At 43.9% G+C, this 23,312-nt stretch overlaps 2 protein-coding genes across 3 annotated transcripts in view; one reads left to right on the forward strand and one right to left on the reverse strand.

The window, feature by feature from the left end:
• LOC135366159 (uncharacterized) overlaps positions 1 to 23,312 on the forward strand; it is a 208,976-nt gene that overhangs the window by 161,636 nt on the left and 24,028 nt on the right. For both annotated transcript variants that reach the window (XM_064598816.1, XM_064598817.1), the window contains 2 exons: positions 19,071 to 19,160; positions 19,875 to 20,015. In XM_064598816.1, coding sequence (XP_064454886.1) covers positions 19,071 to 19,160; positions 19,875 to 20,015 — 231 coding nt within the window. The remainder of the gene's footprint in view (positions 1 to 19,070; positions 19,161 to 19,874; positions 20,016 to 23,312) is intronic.
• LOC135366158 (calcitonin gene-related peptide type 1 receptor-like) overlaps positions 1 to 23,312 on the reverse strand; it is a 146,172-nt gene that overhangs the window by 92,140 nt on the left and 30,720 nt on the right. The gene's annotated exons all lie outside the window — the stretch shown is intronic.

Raw genomic sequence — 23,312 nt, forward strand, 5'->3', positions numbered from 1 at the left:
CCATCTAAGCAGTAGCATACCCTATTTCCGAATAGCGTACACATGAATCGCGATCGTCTCATCTATGTTTCATGCTCGCGGATCCAGAAGAGCCATACGTATGAGCAATTCTGCGCAGTACCCCTCAAGCACCACTCATCCTAATGAAGCATCTGCTGGGTACTGGTTCATTAAATGTAAAGGGTACGAACGCGCATTCCGCTGACGCTGTCATCCGCACAACTGATTGGTAAATGTGATCTGACAAAGTGATCACTATGACAGCGTTCGGTCTCTTCGTCCCTTCGTTAGCCGTTTAGCGGCAAGAGTGCGGCCGACGAAGTGGAATGTACGGAGAGCTAAATGGATGTCCTCGGAGAAAGGCAACAGTAGTAGCTCATCTGCTAGTGGACCACAAATTGTGATCCCGGCTACATCATGGGTCGAAGGTTTCATTCGGATCGCCGCGTTTATGCTGGGCACCTTCGCGAACGTAAGACTGACGTAAGACCTTTAAGATTGTATGAGACGATAATCATACTGACCACTCTTAGGAAAAAGGGTGGAGCAGTTACACCTTTTAGGAGGTAATAGTTGTCGCATATGTTGTGCCTAAAAGGTAGACAAAAGTTCTATACTTGCTCCCTGGTTGAAGTCGGCACAGCAGATTAGCGCAAATCCAAAAACAAACTTTAGTTGCAGTTAATGTGCTCAATGTCCACTGCACTGTCAATACTGGGAAAGCAACACTCCCTGAAAGCGCATTGCTTCCGCGGCTGTAATAACAGTTCTTACATAAATTTCGTGCTGTACCTGCAAAGAGGCGGTAACAGGCAATATTACCACCCTTTTACGCCCTTCGTCAGACGCTATGTTGACTTAGGTGGTAGCTATAGTAAAGTTATCACATTTTCACACACACCCCTTTTTTTTTTTTTTTTTGAGTGTACTCAGTCTACTCAGTTTATGACCCAAAGAGACGCAATAAGCATGCAAAACAGCATACAACGTTCGTTGCTGATGGAGCCCACATGTTACGGAGCATAAAGTGTCCGGGAGCATAGAGCCAGAAAATCTGCAGGGTAACCCACGACGTTTACGGTCCCTTTACCAATTTCGTCCCAACGCTCTTAAATGCGCTCGATCACAAAGCAACGGCCGTCAAAGCCGCCTGCGAGAGATTCTTCAGCTGTTTCACAACTATCAACTGGAGCAGTGTTTTTTCAAACTTCTCACTCACGTGACCCCTTATACATTTACACTCAACTTTATTTAAAGGACATTAACCGCGGCACAGATAGAGCTACCAGAAACACTTATTAATGTTTTTTTAACAAGGTTTAATTTAATGCTGTATTTTAATGAGAAAGGTGTGCTTGCTTTCTTGATACAAGCAAACCGAAACGGGGGTCTCTGTGGTTCAAGGCACATCCCATGTCTGCTTCAGCATCCAACCTGTTTCTGGAGTTTGATTTGATTACTAGGAGAGTCGAGAAACCGCTTTGACATATATCTAAGTTCATAAGAAAGGAAATATAATGTTCAGGGCGAATTTGCTGCTCTTGGGGCAAGCGGAAAGCATTTTGGCCCAGCAATTGGAGTTGCCAAACTGTTGTTATTCCCGGAACTCCTCTTTGGTTGCGGTGTTCTTGATGAGTTCCAAGAAATCATCTTGTATGTCATCAGGAAGATGGTAAATAGTGCGTCGGCCTCCATATATACAGGGTGTCCATCGTAACTATAGAAGTATTTTTTTAAAAAATTCGTCGACACAGAAGCTTTCCTGTGCCCTCTTAAGGTGGGCCTTTAGGCGTAGAGTACATCGCTATTGGTTAAAACTGGGAGAAAGTGATTTTTCTATTTTTAAAAATTACTTCTATAGTTACGATGGACGCCCAGTATATGCTTATATGACTAATAAAGAAAACGGCGTTGAAGGAGTATGAGCACCGAGCCTGAAAATTCATCTCTGTTACGGCTAGCAGAACGCACCCCTAGAAGAAGGCTGGTGACCTATTTTGGGGTCATGACCCACGGAACACTGAATTAGAGCTATAACTTATCAGTCGGCCATCAATTCATTAACACAATTAACATCACGGATGTCACCGAAGCAAATTGTACGTCCAAAACCTCGCAAACCTTTCCAACGTGGGGAACACCCTGTTGTTGTCTTTTATTTCCATTTCCATCGCACCCACTTTCCTAAATTTTACTAAAATGATTACTATTTGTTACTAAATTACTAAATGTTACTGTCCTAGATGGTTGCATGCTCGTCGTCTCAGCTTTTATGAAGAACTTAACGAGAACTTCTTACGTTGTGATTGCTACTGGGTTTCGAACAACAGATTGTACCGTCCGGAAATTTATTCGCAACAGATGCAAACGAATGCAAGCAATGCAAACGTCAAGCGCACCTGCGTTCAGGCCACATTGAAATTCTGGAGCGAAAGATAAACACGAGGGCACAGACAGATGCGTTTGACAAATCCGGACGACGACAGTGAAATTGCATAACGCCAAGTAAACTTCAACCGGATTCATGAATACAGAAGTTGTCTGTGTCAGTGTGTTCGTGCGATAGCAATTGGCAGCAGCCGAAAACATCTATCCGCATTGTTAGAACAGAACTGAAGCAGAAAGAAAAAATAAAAACTTAGGTCGCGCTGGTGCAACCTGCTGTTGCAGCTGTTCAGTGTGTGTGCGCGCAGAGTAGTTTTAGCAGCACTCTTGTGAAAGCTCCCTAGTTCTTCCTTAGGTAAGCATAGGCCCACTCGTGGTGCAGAGATGTACAAAACATACTCTGTTACGAGCTCAGAGAGTATTTGCTATACAGGAAATCGAGAATAGACGACGCAGGCAACGAGATTTGGCTGAGGCAGGCCACAAATATGGACGACGCAAACAAGTAAGCTTCGAACGCTCAGAGATTCACGAATTCGAGTGACTCAAGGAAAAGGTGCTGACGAACCTGGGTCTGCTCATTTCCGGTTTGATTCTTCGACTGCAGAAAATCCCAGAGTGCTTAGCGCCGCTTTGAATTGTGGGCACTTGTGTTATCGGAAAGAAAGAGGCCTCCAAACTGTTTCAATTTCTCCTCTTTCGGCCCATTTTCTGTGACGTATCAAGGTCAGCGAAAACGAAAGATGCGCGACCATTCTTCCCTTCCGCCGGCCAGCTTAGAGTCACTAAATAGGAAGCAGAGCAGCGACACTGAGTCACGCCGCCGAGAGAGACCGCCATCTTGAGTCCGGCGCGGCTGCGTCGCCTAGCAACGGGACGCCAATCTCCCTCTTCTCCGCCGGAGAACTGCGCGCAGTCGAGCCAGCTCGCAAACCGGTTTTGGATGGAGGGGACTCAATATGGACGACGCGTTCTTGGAAGGAGAAACCACGTGACACGATCGGCCCAATCGCGGACAGCGGACGGCGGCTCCGGCGCGGAAAAGGAACGCGATACTCTGTCCCCTTATTTAGTGACTCTAGGCCCGCTGACCCAGGAACGCGGGATCAAACCCGGCCGAGGACTGTGGTAACTTGGTGGGTGGGAACAGCGCTAGACAAAACTTTACGGAACAGGTTTTAGCGCGTTCCTTCCTCAGAGTGACACGCTAGCAGCCAAGGGGACCGTACTGACTTACAGACAGGTGCCTAGGTAACCCAGTCACCTGTTTGCATGTCCGTACGGTATCGTTCGCTGCCAGCCTGTCACTCCGAGGGAGGAATGCGCCGGAGCGTGTTCCGTAAACTTTTGTCCAGCACTGCACAAGTTGCTTCGACGCGCCGTCTTCTGCAAGGGACGTTAAATGAGGTGTGAGGCGAGTCGAGATTTCGGCACACGTTAAAGAACCCTCAGGCGGGCGAAATTAATCCGACCGGATATTAACGGATCCGACCACTGTGGCGTCGCTCACGATCGCTCACGCAGTTATCTCGCGACGTAAAGCCGCGAATTATTATTTCATTTCATTTTCATTTTTCATTTTTCATTTTTTATTACCTTAAAGTGCAGCTCCGCTGCTGTTCCGAAAGTATGAAGACGTAGTGATATTCAGAACCGTGGTCCCAACTTCATTCATAAACGCACATTGCTTTCCAAATTTCCATACTCCTTCGTGAGAAATTTGAGAAAAACTACCGGACGGCGGTTCCACTTGTGACGTCATACTTGGAACTGCGCGGATTGGATAGCCACACCTAGCCAGCTCTGCCTGGCAACCAGTTTGTGTTTACACTCCGTCATGGCCGCTGTATCGTGCTGAAATAGCTGTCACGAGCTATCGGGGACCACCGCACCGTTTTATTATGTTTCTTATAGGGAATACTTCGTCTTCTAGCACGTTCTCGTTCTCAATAGCTTTGGTGGTGCTTTCTGCACGCGCAGCAAGTCCGCGCATAGTGCGCTGCCAGAGCTATTGAGAATGCGTAAGTGTACGTCACACGTTAGGTGTTAGGTCTTAGGTCTTGTTGGTAGCATGAAGCACAGTGCGGGCACAGAATGTCCGCTCACGACGGCCGTCGTTGCACAACGAGGCCATCCTGTAAGGCTTGTTAAAGAAGACCGGCAAAACTATCTTTGAGGCTATTAACGACAGCAATTATCACGGAATACACCCAAACCATTCACCTTCGCCCATAGATCTCCGCCATCGCATCGACGATTTGGCGTTAGCCAAGCCACGAGCGCGGCTAAGCCAGGACGAAGCCAGGATTGGTCAGGGTTTGCCGACCACAGGGCCGCCGTGCCAGGGAAAGTTAAAAATTGATTTCTTAAAAACTACAAACAAATGGGTGAAAATTTTTCACGTGTATGCTCCCTGTGCGGAAACGAACGCACAGCCCAAGCATGGCTCCATTCTGTCGCAGTCGAAAATCGGCGGAGCTGAGCTTTAGGCAACCCTACTGGGGTATTACATAAAGGGGAATACAGTATATATATATAAAACAAAAAAGAAAGAAAGTAGCAGTCGCACATACTCGCGTGCCACAACAACAACAACAACAACAACAACAACAACGCATACAAACACGCAAAAAGTACGCACATATATACATGTATACATACATATATACCGATTCACGGCCTCGGTTACTGAATGCGCAACTCGCATTGTTTACGAAAAGAGACTATGTCAGTTACGAGTTTAATTTCCTGGCCCCGTCAGCATCATCCTCATCACCATCCTCTCATTTTTCCCCAATAGCAATGGGGTAGCATTCTGCTCAATGAGCGGCAGTCATCCCCATATCATCGTCATCATGTATCTCTCTCTCTTAATTTCCTGGGGAAGAGCATTCTAGCCTGAAATAGCAGACAACAAAGGGGGAAAACGAAAACGGTTAGTTGTCGCCCTAGGAAGATGGAGTTGTGTAATATGTCGTGTCTGATAAAACGGTGTATTTATGCTTATAGAGGAGTGATACCCCGGGCTATTATTTGCCTGGTGAAATTTAAAGAAAAAACAGAGCCTGTCCATCTTCCTTCGTAGGTGTAATCGTAATTTATTATTACTATCCCCTTCCTTCATGACAGTAAGCGCCCAGGATGCAGCGCGTGCGCGAGGAGCACTGGGATTTACTGAAATCGCCTATTTGCTATCCAAGAGGAACGTCTCGAGAAACCCTGCTCGCGGTTACAGCGCTAACAACGTTGTATCTTGTTCATTATTGTCACCATTGAACCGGATACCCAAAGAGTGCTTCTGAAGAAATCATGTTACATCCATAGGTAACTGAAATTCTTAAATGCGTCACGTGCAACTCATGCGATTCCCGGTCGACCCCCACCGGCCGCACTGACTGACTTCTCCTCAGTTAGCGTACTTGAGCCGCTCTTCACAACCTGCACTTCAGACCTAGTTTCGGCAGACTTACACACACTCGCACACATTTTACACGCTCTAGTCAACGGATAGTGGAGCCACGGTTAGTTTTACGTCAATCTGGATTTTAAAAAAAATTGTAAATCAGTCGTTCGAAAATACCATGACGGCACAAGTGTTACGAACGTTCCGCGTACAAACGCCTGATCTACGTTAAATGCCTTCCGTCGTAGGGAGCTCAAGTTCCCATTGTCGGGACGACATTACCTACTTTAGAGCGCCACCAATAACCGAACTTCTAGCTCAGACTCTAGAGCCATGTTACTAGCGAATTCCTATTACCTATGCAAATAAAATGGCAGAAACATTGCACGGGATCGAGCATGGTAAGCCCTTCACGATAGAGCCAGTAGTTGGAAATGAGTTTTATGTAAATCGAGACAGGCGGAAAGGTGTGTCTGAGACAACGCCGAGACTTCTGTAAGTCGTACATGCGCTCGATGGTACTAAGCTGACGAATAGTTATTCAGGTTTAAGCTGAATATTTCTTTTAAAGTTGTCTTTTTTACAAAAACAGTAAGCGTAGAGAGAGTGAAATTTTAAGTCCTTTGTTCATATAAAGTACATATTTCTAAGAACGTCAAACACGCGGTGCTCTATGGACCTTGTGCCGGTATGATTCCGTAATGTGCGAGGTACCGACAGGTTGGTCTGTAAAATCTTTATGTGAAAGTTATGTTCCATGCTTTCTTGCGCGACTTCAAAAGCCAGAGCGAGACTAACGACTCAGCTGCAGTGTCTTCTGTGAACAATCCCACACAAAACTTCCAGTCGGCGCTGTGTTGGCATCAGCACTATAGAGAAATCTTGTCCTGTAGTGGTGCCGGGAACAGCTGGCTGTTTGGGACACAATGACAGCGAATGTATGCAGGAAGGCAGCACGCTGAAAAATTGGACGTTGAGGAGTATATGGAACCTAGGTTTCTCAGAAAAATTACCGATTTCTCATATTAGATTTACTTGGAACCCTAAACTTTATTGTGCTGCACTTTTCATTATGCTGCTCCATGTATGAGTGTAGGGCAGTACGTATGCATTCTCCTAAAGAGAGGTGCCTAAATTTAACGTAAACACTCTGTGGTGAGTAGACCAGCAGACGTTCTTGTTCCAGCTCCTCACGTTGGGGTATACATTGCTGTGCAAAGAGCACAATTGAAAATGCAAAATATCTGCATCTCGTTCATGTTACCCAATAGCTGGAGTGGTCTAGAGAGGCAACTGTCTGTATAATCAGTGTACACGTACCACCGAACCTCTCAACATGAACGAAACCAGGACCTTAGTTTCTCTCAACGTGCGATTCCCGTTAAACAAGCATTTGCATTAAAACATAACTCACTGAACTGTAACAACCACTTCTCTAAAATTTCGTTTTCTAAATGAACTTTAGCTAAAACGTAAGGGATCGCCCAGAATAGATTAAATAAGACGCTCAAAGAAAGAACCGAAGGGACCACAAAGTACGAGTATTATCAGGAGTGGAAAATCCTGAAAGCCAAAACAATGTATGCGTATGCAACTTTCAGGCAACGCTGATACAGAAATGACACTTGCAAAAAAAGAGAGCAAAATCATTGCACGTGATGACATAGCTTAAACGCGTGCAATTCTTGCGCTGTCGTCTTAGATACGCCATGCTCCTGTGAGTTGTCCAGTCTATTGCCTTCCCTGCTAATACTGATGTCACTAGCTTTCACTCGGTGACACACATTTTACGGAGATGTCAGAGGTAGTGAGCTAGACACCCCATTCTGTAAAAGCGGAAGCGTTGTTATCACATAGACAGCTTCGCCTACCCGTCTTGCTTGTTTCTCTCACGCATGGATCCTGCGTTGCAATATTCCTGCAACCGGTTGCGGTTTATTGTGAATGACCGTCGGTGCAAGGCTATTGTTATCGGCGAAGTAGTTCGTGCACATTTACCATATAACATTTGACGTATGACATTTAAGCGAATAACGCATCTACGAAAGGGCAACGCTAGAGCATTGGAACAAAAAATTGGAACAGATTGGAGTGGAAAAGCGTTGAAAGGAGCAATTCAATTAAGTTCATTTTCTTTTTTTCTTTTTTTTTTGCACACTACCGGAATACACTTTAAAGGAGTCGTGATAATATGACACTTAGGAATGCGAGAAACCGTACTTAGCTCTGTTAGCAGTCTACACTCTGAGGGGGGAAAAAGATTTAATTTGAAAGCGATTATACAGGGTGTTTGCTCTAGCGTGTCCAGAAATTTTATTTAAAGCGAGCGATAAAAAAGAAACGAGCGCTACTTTTCAGCTACTTGACTATGAAGCAGGTGCTACTAGTGAAGCAGTACCTGTTTCTTACTCAAGTAGCAGAAAAGTACCGCTTGCTTTTCTTTTATCGATCGCTTTAAACATAATTTCTGGACACGTTAGAGCAAAACACCCTGTATAACTGATAATCCGCTTGATTGCAATAGCTCCCCATCTTAGTTCCCCGACACTGAAGTTTATTGCCCAGAGCTGGAAATAGGCCTTCAACTTCGCATACGCTTCCGTTCATTTAGTCCCAAATGGAACTAATAGTTGTGGCAATGCATACAGTCCCCAAACGGACAAAAACTGTTTTTCATTCTTTTTTTTTCAGTGACAGTTTTGTAGCCGGAGCAATCATTCAAACTTTTCTCAATGAGCAGTGTTTTATTTATGTGCTGTATATATGTAGTGGAATCCTTAAAAGCGCATTAAAAACACACTTCGTTGTCGTGATCGCTTTTCTTTCTCGCGTCACATCTCTTTTTCTCTCTCATTCCCCCTACGTTTTATATTTCTGAACATCAGATGTTCGTCCTCTTCATTATTTCCATACATAATGCAACCCAAAAGTTCGTCATACTTTCTTTCGCACTTGCTCAATGTCTGGGCACTCGTCTAGAGTTCCTTCTTCAAGCATCGTTCATAACACTTCGCCTCGTAGGATATAGCGTGTATACTGTACTCTGCCATCAAAAGTAACTGCGACATAGAAAGCCGATAACGAGGTGCCGCACTTTAATAATGCACAGATGACAGCCCCTCTCGGGACATTCGACCAGCGCCTGATCTCAGAAGGCTGGCACGCTGTCTACGTGCGTGTGTGATCTTGTCACGTCGAAGAGAGGACCTTTCAACAAAAGAGAAACATGACCGGTCAGGAAGACAGGGTTTGGGATAGATGCGCTGAGGAAGGCTGGAACGTGAATTTAAAAATTACTGTGAGAGCGAGACCACAAACTATGGCCTGTCGAATCTATGGTCTGTTATACCAATGTGGATCCTTTGAAGCAAAGGTGAACAATAGAGGGGGGGGGGAAATGCGACCTTTTGTACAGCAGCCATGAGGTCGGGAGCTTGTATAGCAGTCCCAGTGCGAACGTGTGATGTTCGTCTTGTTTCTATTCCTAACACCAAGTTTAACGCTTTTAAAGGATCGGATAAGCCATGAACAAGCCAGCTGGACAAGCATGAAGCTAGCCATGAAGCTACCTGATGAACGCATTAAAAAAAGCTTCATTTTTCTTGAGTTTGAGGAAGCAAAGAGGAAGCTTCTGGAAAAGCTACAACACAGTAGCAATCTCTTTCAGGGCGACCTTATAAAGAAAACGAATCAGGAAAGCTACATAAACGTAATGACGTTGAAGAACAAAAATCTTGGTTCCAATTTTAACTATTTAAAACTGTTCCCAGTTTTAAAAGCGTTCAACTCCTTCCTTCCTTATCACGAGCGCTTACACTTGATTATATCCTTAAAAGAATTATGCTTCTTTCGAATGTGTCGTGCGTTCTACGCAAGCTGCGATCAATTGCGACTTTTTCCAGCCACGCATATTAAACCTATAATATTACGACGTCCTCCAATAATGCAATTGGGAAATGTTTCAATATCCTTAAACTTGGAGCTCTTTCGGGCAGGCGAAATAGCAGCCGTGGGAGGCGATCACGTCTTCTTCATTTTACGTTCAAAGTTGCCTGCTATAATGCATCGTGGCTGAGCAGCTAAATTTTTGCATTTTTTGCTTCAGGCATTCCATTAATGCGAAGCTCTTCAAAGACTTTAGAAAAATGATTTTGGAAAACGCAGAATGCGCGGCATGCTTTGTACGGTTGCGAGAATATTTAGGCTGGAGAAGTCGGGCGGAGGAACTTGATTTCTTCGCGGACTTTTAAGACATGGGCATAAGATATGGATATAGATAAAATAAAAATGTGGTATTCTCTTTTCTTTTCTTTTTTCTCACATAAGCGAAATCTGTGCCCGAGTCGACGGTGTAACGACACGCACTGCACGAAATTTTGAGATGCGCGTTGATGCATAGCGACACGGTCGTCCTTTTTCTACTCTTTTAATTACCACCGCATGAAAGGCTAGAAGATGAAAAGTTTTAAAGCAGGTTCAGCTGGAAGGGTACAGTGTAAAAGATTGTCTTTCTACGGAATGCCTAATCGACAACTGTGTGCGGTTTGGCTGAAGGATGTGTTATTAACGGGGGGTTGGGGGCGTTGTTTGATCGCTATGTGCGCTGTTTCTTGTGCAGTAGCAATAAACGTTGGTTGAAAGTTCGACGTTCCCGTGTCTCTTGTTCTTCTATGTACATTGTCGCTGAGTTCGTCATAGCCTAACGGGGTTCCGCAGCTGTGAGGCATCTTCGGCTGCTTTTGCTGTCCGTTCTGCTTTGCAGTGTGTGTGTTCACTGCTCTTTTCCAAACTTGAATTATGTAAACACCTTAGTTTGTACACACACACACAAAAAAACACATTAGGTGATCTATACTCGGAGACAACATAAGAGCTTCAGTCACAGAGTTATACATTTATACAGAGGTAGAGGCCAGGCAGACAGAGTTTCACATGTTTTGTTGACGCAAATATGTTACGTGTTTGTTTTAAAGGCATGTAAATGTGCTCTGAGTACGTAGCCTTCAACGGCTGACGCCTCGGTCGACGCACTTCGACAACTGTGCCTTGTCGATGCTCAGTCGCCCATTAAATCTATATAGCCTCTAACATAACCTACGGTCCCTTAACATTTATTGATTTCTCCCAAAGTATAATGGTATTATCTTTGTTATTTCGTTTGCAAACTTTTACTGCCTCAAGACACCCAGGCACCTGCCTACAACTCGTGGCTACCGCCTTGCAAATACATCCATTCAATTTGCTAACAAACACTGGCTGCAAAAGTCCCGCGCTCGTGTCTCTCTTTCTTTTCTGTAAAGTTACCCGAAGATTCCTTGCAAAGCACACCGGGACCCCTTTGAACTTTAGAAAGCGCAAACAATTGTAGATCCAATCTTCTGAAGTAATGGCTTAGCTCGTTCCTTTGACTGTGTACACGAGTTCCTTTTGCAAGGACAAGTCTGCACCGATCGCGCTGTTGGAAGCGACACCAATTAGCAGGATTGTGAATCCTTTCAAAAACGACTGCACGACAGTCAGAGCAGCTCAGTGTACGCAAGCACTTTGCAAGAACTGTGGACGCCGGTGATAGAATTCAACTTTTTACTTTGGTGTTTTATGATTTTAAGGGAGTGATGTGTGGTGGCTCTTCTTGGTGAGGTCAAGGTACGTGCGGCGTCACAAAATATTATTTAGAGAAGATCACAAAATGCCTCTTTTTCTATGACACTATGACAAATAGCTTTTTCTATGACACTAAAATAGGAAATATATGTGTGTGCAGCAAGGGTCCGGGCACAAACTCCATCAGGAGGACTCCAATGGACGGATGGATTCAATCTTGGAGCTGAATAATAATTATGCAACAAAATGCAGAGCAAGGATCACCAGTACGTGACAGAGAATTGATGGGTACTCGATATAATGTTCGCTTACTGTGTGTAAATGATCGACTGTACAGATTGCAATATTGGGATTTCTAGATCGTGCCTTCAGCAGTCGTTAACGTAATCTAGTCTTCCATCAACACAAAGAAATGCTACGCCATTCTTATGAAAGTTACCAGGTCACGAAAAACGAACCCACCTGTTGCATCGTGTGTGCCATATTAAATATCGATGCGGGAACAACAACTACAACAACTTTACTGTGAGATAATTAATGGGGAGTTTCATCGCCAGGGGGCGATATTCTACCTCATTGCTGGTGGGGATGCGGGGAATTAAATAATTAACCCCTTCACAATAAGGATCGAAGTCCTATGGTATCCAGAAAGGTGAAGTGAGCTTTGAGGGCAGAAGCATGAAGAGCTTCTTTGAGCCCAGCAACCATGGTATTAGAATAACGTTTTGTCTATTTAGTCTAAAAAAAAATCACTAAACATGACGGTATAATCCGACATTATATTACACAACACTACATGATTACATTACACTGACATTGCGTTACAAGTTGACATTACATTACAAGCCGTTCACCTCGTATTCGCAAACAGCCCATCTGCATCAAGACATTCCTAAATAACTATTAAACGAATCGATACACGAGTACACTAATTCCTCACCTGGGCTCACCTCAATTCGCAATCTAAATATGTGCAATCCCTATACTTTTATCTTTTTCCTTGGATGGATTTGCGTGATCGAGACCTTGTAACCGTGGTCAAAAACTGCTCCAAAGCCGACATTGATCAGTCGTGTGATCAGTCCCATGCATTTCTGAGCTGCAAAATGCGCAAAAACTACCGATCAGGAAGCCCTACAATATCTGGAATACTTGGCCGCAAAGTTTCATTCGTACAAACTGCCTTATGTCTTCGTATCAGCGCCCCTTCAACGGCAGAATCGACACAAAGCAGCATCACACCTCGAAATGCTTCCAGACCAAGCTGAAAAAAAAAGAAAGAAATAAAGAAAAGCGCTAGATGGTGGCGATGTATCTCGAGGGAGCCACACGAACACCCATATCCCGCCAGCTGGCCGAAAAATGCATTTACTTTGTTTTGTTTTTTGTTTTTTTAACATACCGTGGTGACCCGAAAAGGACGGGAAATGGAGAGAGAAGTTACGCTCGTGCTTCGAACACGGAATTGTTCTTTCGTTTTGTTTCATCTTGTTTTATCAGCTTTGTTTTATCATTCTATCACACTATTACTTGATACTGTCTCTGGTTTAGGTATTTACTTAAAAGCGCCGATAACCGTACCCAGATCGATTTTTTTACGCGGACGGTGAGAGTAATTATACACCGAAAATCAGCAGAATGAAGACTTGTTACTTGTTTTTATTTCCTGTAGCTTTGTGACGAACTGCTTGGCAACGGACATGAAAAATGGGGTTGTCATCTCAGTTCCTTAACATGTACTTGGTTATTTATTATTTCACATTTGAAATATTACCGCCGTACAACGCCGATTCGTAGTGAGTAAAATAACCACCGATTTTTCATACCGAAGTTCTTTAAAAAAACAGACATAGTAACATAGTAATGGATTAGGCAATTCAACATAGAAAGACGACCACAACACAAGACTCACAACGCCCAGTTGCATACTTTGATTGAATAATGGCAGTTGAATAAAACCACTGCTGGTGCCTTTCCTTCAACTGCCATTATTCAATTAGACATAGTACACCGGAAACCCTAACCACCCCGTGTCCCATGACCTTCTCAGGAACATCATGACTGTGCTCGTTTTTCGCACCAAAAATGACTGTAGAATTAAATTTCGTTTCACGCAGGCTGAAATAATATATATACGTATATATGTATGAAAACAGTGGGCCCATGATACTGTTAGATTATTGTTTTTACACTTTGTTCCTTCCCACATATAAATTATTTCTTCATAAATGATACCATTGAAAGCCATGTGCGCTATGAAACCTACCTCGAAGCAAGCGGTAAAATATTAAACGAATTATAATTCTGAACTAATATATAATTTGTAGTCGCTGCTCCAAAGCGATCTTCTTCATCGCCACCTGCGGCCAAGGTTGCCTTTATATCCGGTTCTCGTAACTGATAGCACAGCGCCCGCAGTTATTTTCCCGCCACACTCCTGTACCCTTCATTACCACGACATCTTAAGGTAACGAGATAGCAAATGAGAATTTATGTCGCCCCCTTTCCAACTCTCAACATTGCAACGTTAAAGTGAGTCTATTTTCGTGTCCCTCTGCGCCGCGGGTTATCATCTTTCCACGCTGTTTCCAACCGCTTGCCGGAATGGAAGAGGTTTGGACGAGAAACGTTTCCGCATCACTCAAAAGTCATAAACTGGAACGTCTCGCAAATTTGCAGAGTCTGTTAGAGCGTTTAAATATGCGTCTCGTTACCGAGGTCCTTTAAGGCATATGATGAAAACTGAATACGTGAATACGAGAGGTAATTCGTGTATTTTGCCTGCAATGAGGTAGTTGTAAGATATTGAAGGTGCTATCGCAGGAGGCAACTAGACGGACGTGTCAGTGTAACAAACAAGTGCTTAGGGGGATCGTAAACTTGAAGCTGCTTGTCGTCTAATGCTCGAGCTCGCGAATTTCGACAAGAACAACAACAGATAAATTAATGATGATGAATAGGAAAATTTATTTTCAAGGGGACTTTCAAGTTTCAATACATTGTAGGTGAGTAGCGTGAACATGGTAAAGCCTGGACAGCTGTTCGTGTCCGTCTGTTTCTGTACTTGTTTCTGTTTACCGTCTGTACCGTCTGTTTCTGTCTGTTTGAGGTAGAGTGTACTAACTAAATCCGACATAAAAAGCTTCGAGAGCGTTTCGAGTAAAGTAGTTCAGCATGGTGTATCCATATTCAACGTCAGTGAACCGCACGTTATATTAAACGGCTACACTATTGTCACGTTGTTCAATGCACGTTCCTTTTAAAATGTAAGGAATATCTTCTCTAGGCAGAACGTCTCTTTTTGTCTTATTCTGTTTTCCAAATTAAAAGTAATCGTTGCGAGGCACACTGAAAAAAAAAATCACATTACGCATTATAACGCGATGCATAACAGCAAAAGATCCTGATGAAAAAGTGCTTGACACAATCACGCCGGTTGCCAGGAGGTCGCCAACATGTTGTGCGGATTTTCAAGAATGCGCTTGGATTCTCCGGTTTCTGGCAATTTAGAGCTATATAACACGACACTCTCCAGGTTTATGTAATCCTCCTGGTTTTATTACAATGTTCTTTTTTCCTCCTTATGACTGAGTGCATTTGGAGGGACCGTGGAGCGGGCATAAAGCAATATCGAGACCCAGATGGTGATATTGTGGTGTTTTCCCTTGCAAGGATTCATGAAGTTTGTCTGTATCTTTAGCAATAAAGAAAACAATATATATTATTTGTTTTGTTTGTTTGTTTTTCTTTTTCTGGCTCTATTGTTCCACCCACAAACGCGTTTTGGTGCAGTCAGTAGTGACTGGGTCGGGACTAACCTCTTCATAGTTTTCTTTCATATCCAATCCAATCCAACAGATATGTTATGCGGACACCATTCGTAAGGTGAAAGCGAGAATTCAGTACACACCGTGTTTTCATACGAGGGCCTCTCTCAAGGTTTTCCACTTCCGTGAGCTATACTTTATGAAACCGCTGCACCGTCCTTCAACTGATTGCACTTTTAAAGCTTATTCTTCGAAGACATGACTTGAAAGGGAAGTTCAAAATTTCATTAACGTCCGGAAAGTGAAAGGACGCTGTCGCTCATACGTTAGCAACGATAATGCTGACATTTAATTTTGCGCCATCAAGGTGAACACTAATTAAATGACATTGTTCTGGGTTACACCTCGCCTGAAATGTGACATCAAAGGAATGTTAACTTAAAGCTTAAAAGGAAATGGGAAAGATAAGGCGGTTAAGTCTCTCTAAACCACGTCCAACTTAATTCACCAAATTCGTCTTTCGTAATTCGACTTTCATCTTCTATGTTCTACTGAGTAGCGCAGGAGGAACGAACCTTTAGTGCAATTATTCTGTAGCACGGAAACTGCTTGACAGGGGAGCGTTGGTAAAGTATAGTGGGCTAGGAACAACGGATAGGACCACGGACCAAGGTCCAAGGACAAAGGATAACTGCAGGACAGATCCACAAGAATAAACATGGCGTTTCGGAACTCATACGGTTTCCATCATCAGAATGAAATGAAATGATGAAATAACCCCCCCCCCCCCCCCCCCCCGCCCTCGTAATAGTAATGAAACAACATCGTCAAGACAGAATCGAACGCGCTCGAAGATACGTCTCTCTCAAAACTTAAAGCGTGCTTCCCCACAGTATCATACAAAACGTGGCAGAGCCAGCTTTACATACGGCCGGCGGCCCCATAGCACCCAAAGCGCCCGTTCGTAGATACGTTAATTCAAAACGAACAGCGACGAGATTTATCTCTATCTTAGATCTCTATTATCAGACAAGAAAAGGAAGTAAGCATCGAGCACTCTCTCTCTCTATCTCTCTCGCTCTCCTCTGATTGGAACGTTAAGATGCGTCTAATACGGTTGTTGTATTAGGATTACGTAGAAAGTCATATCCTTAGTATAGGTATTAGGTAGAGGTTTTATTTGTATAGGTTCCCTTTCTTTTTTTTTCACCCTCCTTTCCCTTTATTTGTTTTACATATAACGAGCCCTAAATAACGCATACTTGAGTAGCCAGTCCCGAGTGGCTTGGGACTAACATCTCCATTTTTTCTTTTACCAGTCAGTCAATCAATCATATTAGTAGTAGAAAGAGACTACTAGGCTATTCCACTAGCAGTACGAGTGAAGTAGCGTATTCCTTCTAGATGATGGTGATGATGATGATGATGGTAGGAGAAAACCTATGGAGATTTGATACGTATCTCATCTTCATTTTCCCGCGGCGATCATTTGCGTATCTTTTTGTAGCCAACAACTTCTCCCGTTTCAAGTACGATCCAGAAGTGACGGGTGTCGGCCTTCATGCGTTGTTCTTTGACTGTTGGGATCCCTGCATCCCTCCTTTCCATCACTCTCATCTTGAATGGCGATGCAAGCCTTTCTCATCTTACACTGCATAAAACGAAGAACGCTCGCTGTGTACGGGACCACCGCTGCAACGAATGTCATCTTCGTTTCTCAGGTCATCTTCCAGAAGAAGATTGTGTCAATAGCGGTGGCACTAAAAACAGTCTCTTACGCAAACAGGAGCCTGAATGAGTGAGTGTCATCATCGAGAAACCTACTGGTTGAGTGTGATGTGTTGGAAGCTTATGTTTCAACCTTGAAGGACCCTTCTACAGAAGAACAAACAGGCTTGCCAGTTTAAAAGTTATACCGCTTACATACGGGCAGGCTGGTACCCTGAAGAAGTAGTGAAGGCTAGTGCTCCTTTGACTTAAGGGTCCTTTACAACTTTGAAGGACACCTTATTGTAAGGAGTTTGCGCTTCAGACATACGACACTGACTTGTTGACCCAATGTGTTTCTTTCGGCGCACGCCGTCGGAAAAGTGGCGCTAGCTGTGCACACAATAACTGAAAGGAAAGTACAACATATTTTCAGTCAGGCAGCGGGGCGTATTTCCAGACAGTGTTTATTAGATAGTTACAGGAAGGATCAGTTTACGGAAACTGCGTGTTTCATACGCTAGCGCTTTTATACGCTCTGTATATTCTATCGACTCCAACTCTGGGCAGCGTTTAAGAGCCAACCGTTTTCTATTCTATTTATTTATCGGTGGTTTCAACTGGTAATCGTAAACACGTACGTCTGATCCTAGCTTTCAGAAACGTTTTACGAGCGTCCCGTTTTCTTTCTTTCCTGTAAACATGTACCTTTGTAAAGATCGGCTCTTCTGGTATTACAGATTTACCACAGCATCTTGAATATTTGTCCTCAGTAGGCAGCGTTTTGTAAACAAATGACGTAGCGCCGTCAGACACTTGTTGCAGGTTTTCCGTAACCGATCAGAAGCATCTGCTAAGTGTCAATGGTTTTCCTATCAAATACATGAATACAGCCTCTCCTTTTTTTCTTCCTACATGTCTCGTGGCTCTGTTAAGTCGTGCTCTAGGGGGTTCTGCACCCAGTACAGGGTTTCTGCGGACAATGGTCGATTGTGTTTTCACGGTGTTTCGCACTGTTCATGCAAACGGCTCAGACTCTGTGAAAACATCGCTATCTTACAACAAACCGGACGCTCGCAATAAGAAAAAAAAAAAGAAACTAGGCTAGAAAGTAGATTAAATATGGTAAACCGAAAACGTGAGTATGGTGTTCATACAGTAATGCAACACCGCTCGACTGCGTACTGCAGTTCATTTGTCTTCTTCTTTTTTTTTCGTATTTCGTATTTCCATGCCATGTGAAGATCTTTTCTTTTTTTTTTTGCATTTGATATCAAAAGTGAACAGACAGTGAGCTGTATTTGGTGTGAAAGTTCTTAAGTCCATGATAATGGCTAGCCACAACAGAATAAATAAGGGTGAGCATCAAAATTACATCATAACGCCAGTCATAGAAGAGTAAAAAGGCAGAAGACGGGATTTCTAACAGCGTGAGAGAGCAGAACATAAAATCAACAACGTGTAATAGGGCATGGGTCTACCGCGAAGTCCTTATCTTGTAAACTCAGTTGGCGTCTTGAAAACAAGCACCAGTGGAAATTGATTGGCGCTGTTCATGCACGGTCGGCTAGAAGTGCTCGGTGGAATATCTCGTTCTGAACACCCCCTTAATACCGATTGCTGCTAAGCTCTCTCTCTCTCTCGGGAAACGGACACAGAATAATCTCAACTGTTTGTATGTCAACATGGAGAAGATGGCGAGGTTACGTTAATCCTCGTGTCAGCGGTGCTTTCGGCTGGCTAACTCTAACGAGTTAGCTCAAAGCTAACTCGGAGTTGAGCATTAGTCATGGTTGACAGAAAGCCTGCAGTAATGCTGGAAGCGATTCTGCGGAGTACATGCGTCTGAGCGAATGAGGATTTGCAAAAGACATGAAGGAAATAGTTACATTTCACAGGATGAAACATGCGAATTGCCCTTCACTATGGAATCGATCAACTCCACTGTGTGACACGTTATAATGAACGTGACTGTTGTCAATAACTTCTGAGGCCTACTTCAAAAAGCTTTCTGCTTCACTGCCCGTGCAGGATGAAACATACATTTAACGCTTCTTGTCTCTCCCTCCTTGTCTCATCAAACATTTTTCGCCATTTTCTTTTCGTGCTATCCTCTACAAAATAAATACCAAATATGTGCCCGTTCGTGCTTGCATAAGACCGCCGTCTCCCTACATAATGTACCTTTTCCTTTGTTCCTTCAGTCTGACATCGACCGATCCCATTATCCATGGATACAGATGCCTCAGGAAAACGGCGAATATCTCTGCCGTTACTTGCAAGTCACCTGGAAAGTAAGTTTTCGCTCGAGTGCCCTGGTTTCAAATCGCCAACCAAATTGCAACGCCAGAATCAAAATATAACAGTTGTGCAAGGCAAAGGCGAAACAGCACTTCACTAACCACACATATGATAAATTTCTGCAGAGCCCCCCGAAAGAAATCAGCGAGACCTGCTGCACCGAGAAAATAAGCCATCACTGAACCGTACATGAGATTATAGATTAATGGTATAAAGTCTTCAATTGATTTAACATTCACAACAACAAAAAAAGTGGACACAAGTGAGTCTTATGCCAAGCGCTTTCTTGAACCGGATAACAGAGCATATCAGTGATTAGATCAGTGATTGGACTTTGACTTGTAGATCAGTGATGTGACTTCATGATAGTAGTGCAGTCCTACGTGAGCTGTGCTTGACCAAATAGCGTTGTGTGCTTTGGTGATTCTCGAGCCATGTCCGCTGCACTGCGGGAATCCAAGAGAACCGAAACACCCACGAAGCTATTGACAAGCGTGACTGATGTCAGTATCCTGTATCCTGTTGGAGCACCCTTGTACTGTCCGATGATTTACCGAGCCTGCACTTTGCACTTTGCTAACACGATTGTACTTTAACTGCAACATTCCCTCTGACAGTTCATGAAACGACAAATCCCAGGCCTTCATTATTTGGGTGCGGGAACATTCTTGTAATTGCTCTTATTTTTTAATTTGGCTGGCATGCAGGCTCGGGTTAAGACACTTCCAGAATGGGACAGACCATGCATACGGCTGCGTTGTCAGGCGGCGAGAACTGCATAAGCAGAAGCGCATTTCTCGGGACTATATGGTGTTCGTAGGACTTCCGCAAGTGAGCCTCAAATTAAGGTAAGCTCCTTTCATCCCAAAGGACTCCTCATCCCCGTTTTCGAGTGCAGTATGAAGTTGGAGAGATTAGAAAGGGGACAAAACACCCGCGAAATTAATGAACCACTCGCCGAGGCTTTTCTTCCTCGATGCCTTTCCTGAGCAAGGAGAACTTTCTTCGAGTTGGACCCGCGTGTACCGTCTCGTTCTACCGTGTCTCGCTTTCTTAGAATAGAGGGGAGACACAGAGAAAAGAACACGGCGGAGGATGAGCTTTTTGAACATTTTTAATTGCGCGATGAATAAGATAAGTGCGCGTTCTTAAACCTCGGCCTCGCCCGCGCGCACGCTAGATCTTTCGGGATCGATAACGTTTTGGAATGGTTCTGCCTAGCAGAGCAACAGGTTCAGGCATTTTCCCACGCTCATGTGTGACGTATTCGCGTGCAGACAAGAATTCACACTTGCATACGGATATATAATTATGTAATTGTTTAGCTTATGGTTTATAGGCTATTATAGTTCATTAATTATCTAACAAGTGTGTTTGCGTGTTCCTGGTTCTCTACGGAAGTATACTATAGGGAACAAGTGCAACGGAAGACAAACGTAGATGAGACAAGCACGTGCTTGTCTCGAATGTCTCTGCAAATGGCTTGCCTCGTCCACGTCTGTCTTCCGTTGCACTTATTCCCTATAGTATGCATCACCAACTCGCCCAACTTTCTGTTTTAACTATAGAGACGTGCGTCTTAGGCAGACTTCGCGGGGAAGTGCGCCGACGTTTGTCTTCTGCGACCTGGCAGAAAGTTCTGTTTGTACACAAAAACAACCCATTAGACTTCTTCGTCACAAATCCTTGTAAACAAACATCCATTGTTTCAACCCACACGGCGAAAGTTCCTCCGAGATAAAGCAGCGTTCTTTTAAAGCGGGGCTCCGGTGCTTTCACTCGCGCATGTACACAAAGTAGAGATGCCACCACTTTCACGCACTCTTCTTGGAATCCTCCGCAAGACGCGTAGAAAGACACTAATACATGCCGCGAAAGCGTGTACTTTTCCTTCGATCTGAATCCCACGCAAGTTCCTCAAAGTCGTACATATGAAAGAAAACGTCACAATTTTCAAGTTTCTCCAACAAAATGCAACAAAGAGACGAAGTACGTATACTTATTTTTTTAGATATAAGCTCAAGCTCAAACTCAAGAACGCATTTCCAGTTCGAAAGTGAAACATACACCGTCCGTTTCGCCGAGCGAGAAATGGTTCCAAAAACGCCTCTTATCGAGGGACATATGATTCTACCCCCTAACTTCCGCCGTCAGACGCTATCTCTTTCCTCCCACAGCACTTTGAATGCGACGCCGGTGTTGTCGCGCTGCCCTCCACACTACAATCATCCCTTTGCCATGTCACTAAGGGAGAGTTTCTTCCGCTAGTAACCCTACTTCGTATTTGTACTTCTATTTCCGCTGGTATACCCTAATAGCGACTGATCTTTTGGCAGGCTTCCAGGGTCTTCGATACGCCCAATCTGTGGAACACGGTGTGCTGACCATCATTGTGTCGCCTTTACTTAGAGGCGGGCGCGTTTGCGCCGCGCGGTTTGACGCTGCACGAGCCACAGTGAAATCGAGCCTAGTCAGCGAAGTATGGCAGTCATCGAAAAAGCCAGACAGCGTCTAGCCACGCGTCTCTCAATTACCGAGGCTTGTGTTGTGCTTGTATATTCCAGCTTCAGGACAATTACTTTTCATCGTGTTCACCAGTTAGCGAGTTACGAGTTGAAACAAAAATCATATGGAGATTGCGGTTCCACGAATATGGAGACGGTTAATACAGTCGATTGCTTAATTGAGTTACGGTTCATTGGGGAGCAACCACTACGGGTCGGTAGGTGGGGCTCATGATGAAGTGGAGCAGAGAAAATGAAAGGAGTGAAAATGATAGCTGGAGATCAGTGTATTGTTATTAGTTAACTGACGAACCGAAAGCGTGCATAAGAGATGAAGCAGGAAACAGTAGTCCCAATCATGTTATTTATTTATCTACCCTCAGGGCGGTGAGGCAATGCACAGGGGAGTAGTTAACATTTGATAACATGATGTTAATTTAAGCAGCATGCAACAATATTTACAAATTAAGTTCACAGCAATAAATTGCACGGATACGTGGATGTAAAAAAAAAAAGTGATGTGACATATATGATGCTTACACGAACCGCTAGCAACAAACATGAATCGTGTAGTCTCGGTAGTTGAAGAAAATGCATCAGCAGTGAGATAAGATTCGAACCCACACCCACGGAGTCTCGGTCAGAGACGTTACCAATTACGCCATGCTGGCTATCCTGTCTTCAACGTTACCATGCCATGCTTTATAAAACACGGATACGCACTCTCAACCACTCACCCTGAACACTTTCTTTCTTACATTGTTGCCAATCACTTCCACATTCACACAGACAAAGACACTCGTGGCAGACGGCATCTTTCTCATGTAACGTTGTAGTGGGTCATGAGGCAATAAGACATACAAGGATAAACACGACACAAGCCTTCACACTGCACAGTTGCGTACTTCAATTGAATGACGGCAGTTAAAGGAACATCATTCAATTAAAGTATGCAACTGGGCTTTCTGAGGCTTGTACTATTGCGGTTGTTTGTCCTTCGATGTTGAATTGCCTCATCCACTTAAACGTGTAGTCTACCTCTGCCTAAGTACCGTATTGTTCAGAAATCGTATTGTCAAAGGCTCTGTTTGCACTTCCATTCATCTTCATCATCACTCACCATCTTCTCCCCCTCACGCAATGGGATAGGGTGCTGCCTCAGCGACGAGACATCCCACTACATCATTATTACTTATTTGTTGTTGTTTGCACTTGATGACGTCTCATGCGCCTTAGACAAAAATTAGAAACTTACAGAGAAGTGTATACGGTACCATATTGTGAACAAAATTGAACGGCGGCGTCGCCACTGCCGTTTAACTTGTGGGGTATTTCAATAATATTGAAGAAAACGTCGCAAATAGCAGTTCTTCGTATCGCAGGAGTATCATAGGATGCGTAATACGAGAATGTTTTAAATTAATTTCCTACACAACGTTCTGCCGTCGTAGACTAAAAATAAGTAAGCATTTCTTGCATCAGCCCTCGTTTGAACCGAGGCTTGTCGCCGCTTTCTTCCGAATCAACCGCGAAATAGAACACAAGTTCTATTTGATTAAGATTAAGTTGCGCTGATCTCAAAACAGCGAGAGTGCAACTCTAGAATCATTTCGATTCCTTTTTGGCGAGTGGGTTCAGGGT

This window comes from Ornithodoros turicata, chromosome 8 (assembly GCF_037126465.1).
Source record: "Ornithodoros turicata isolate Travis chromosome 8, ASM3712646v1, whole genome shotgun sequence".
Taxonomy (NCBI): Eukaryota; Metazoa; Arthropoda; class Arachnida; order Ixodida; family Argasidae; genus Ornithodoros; species Ornithodoros turicata.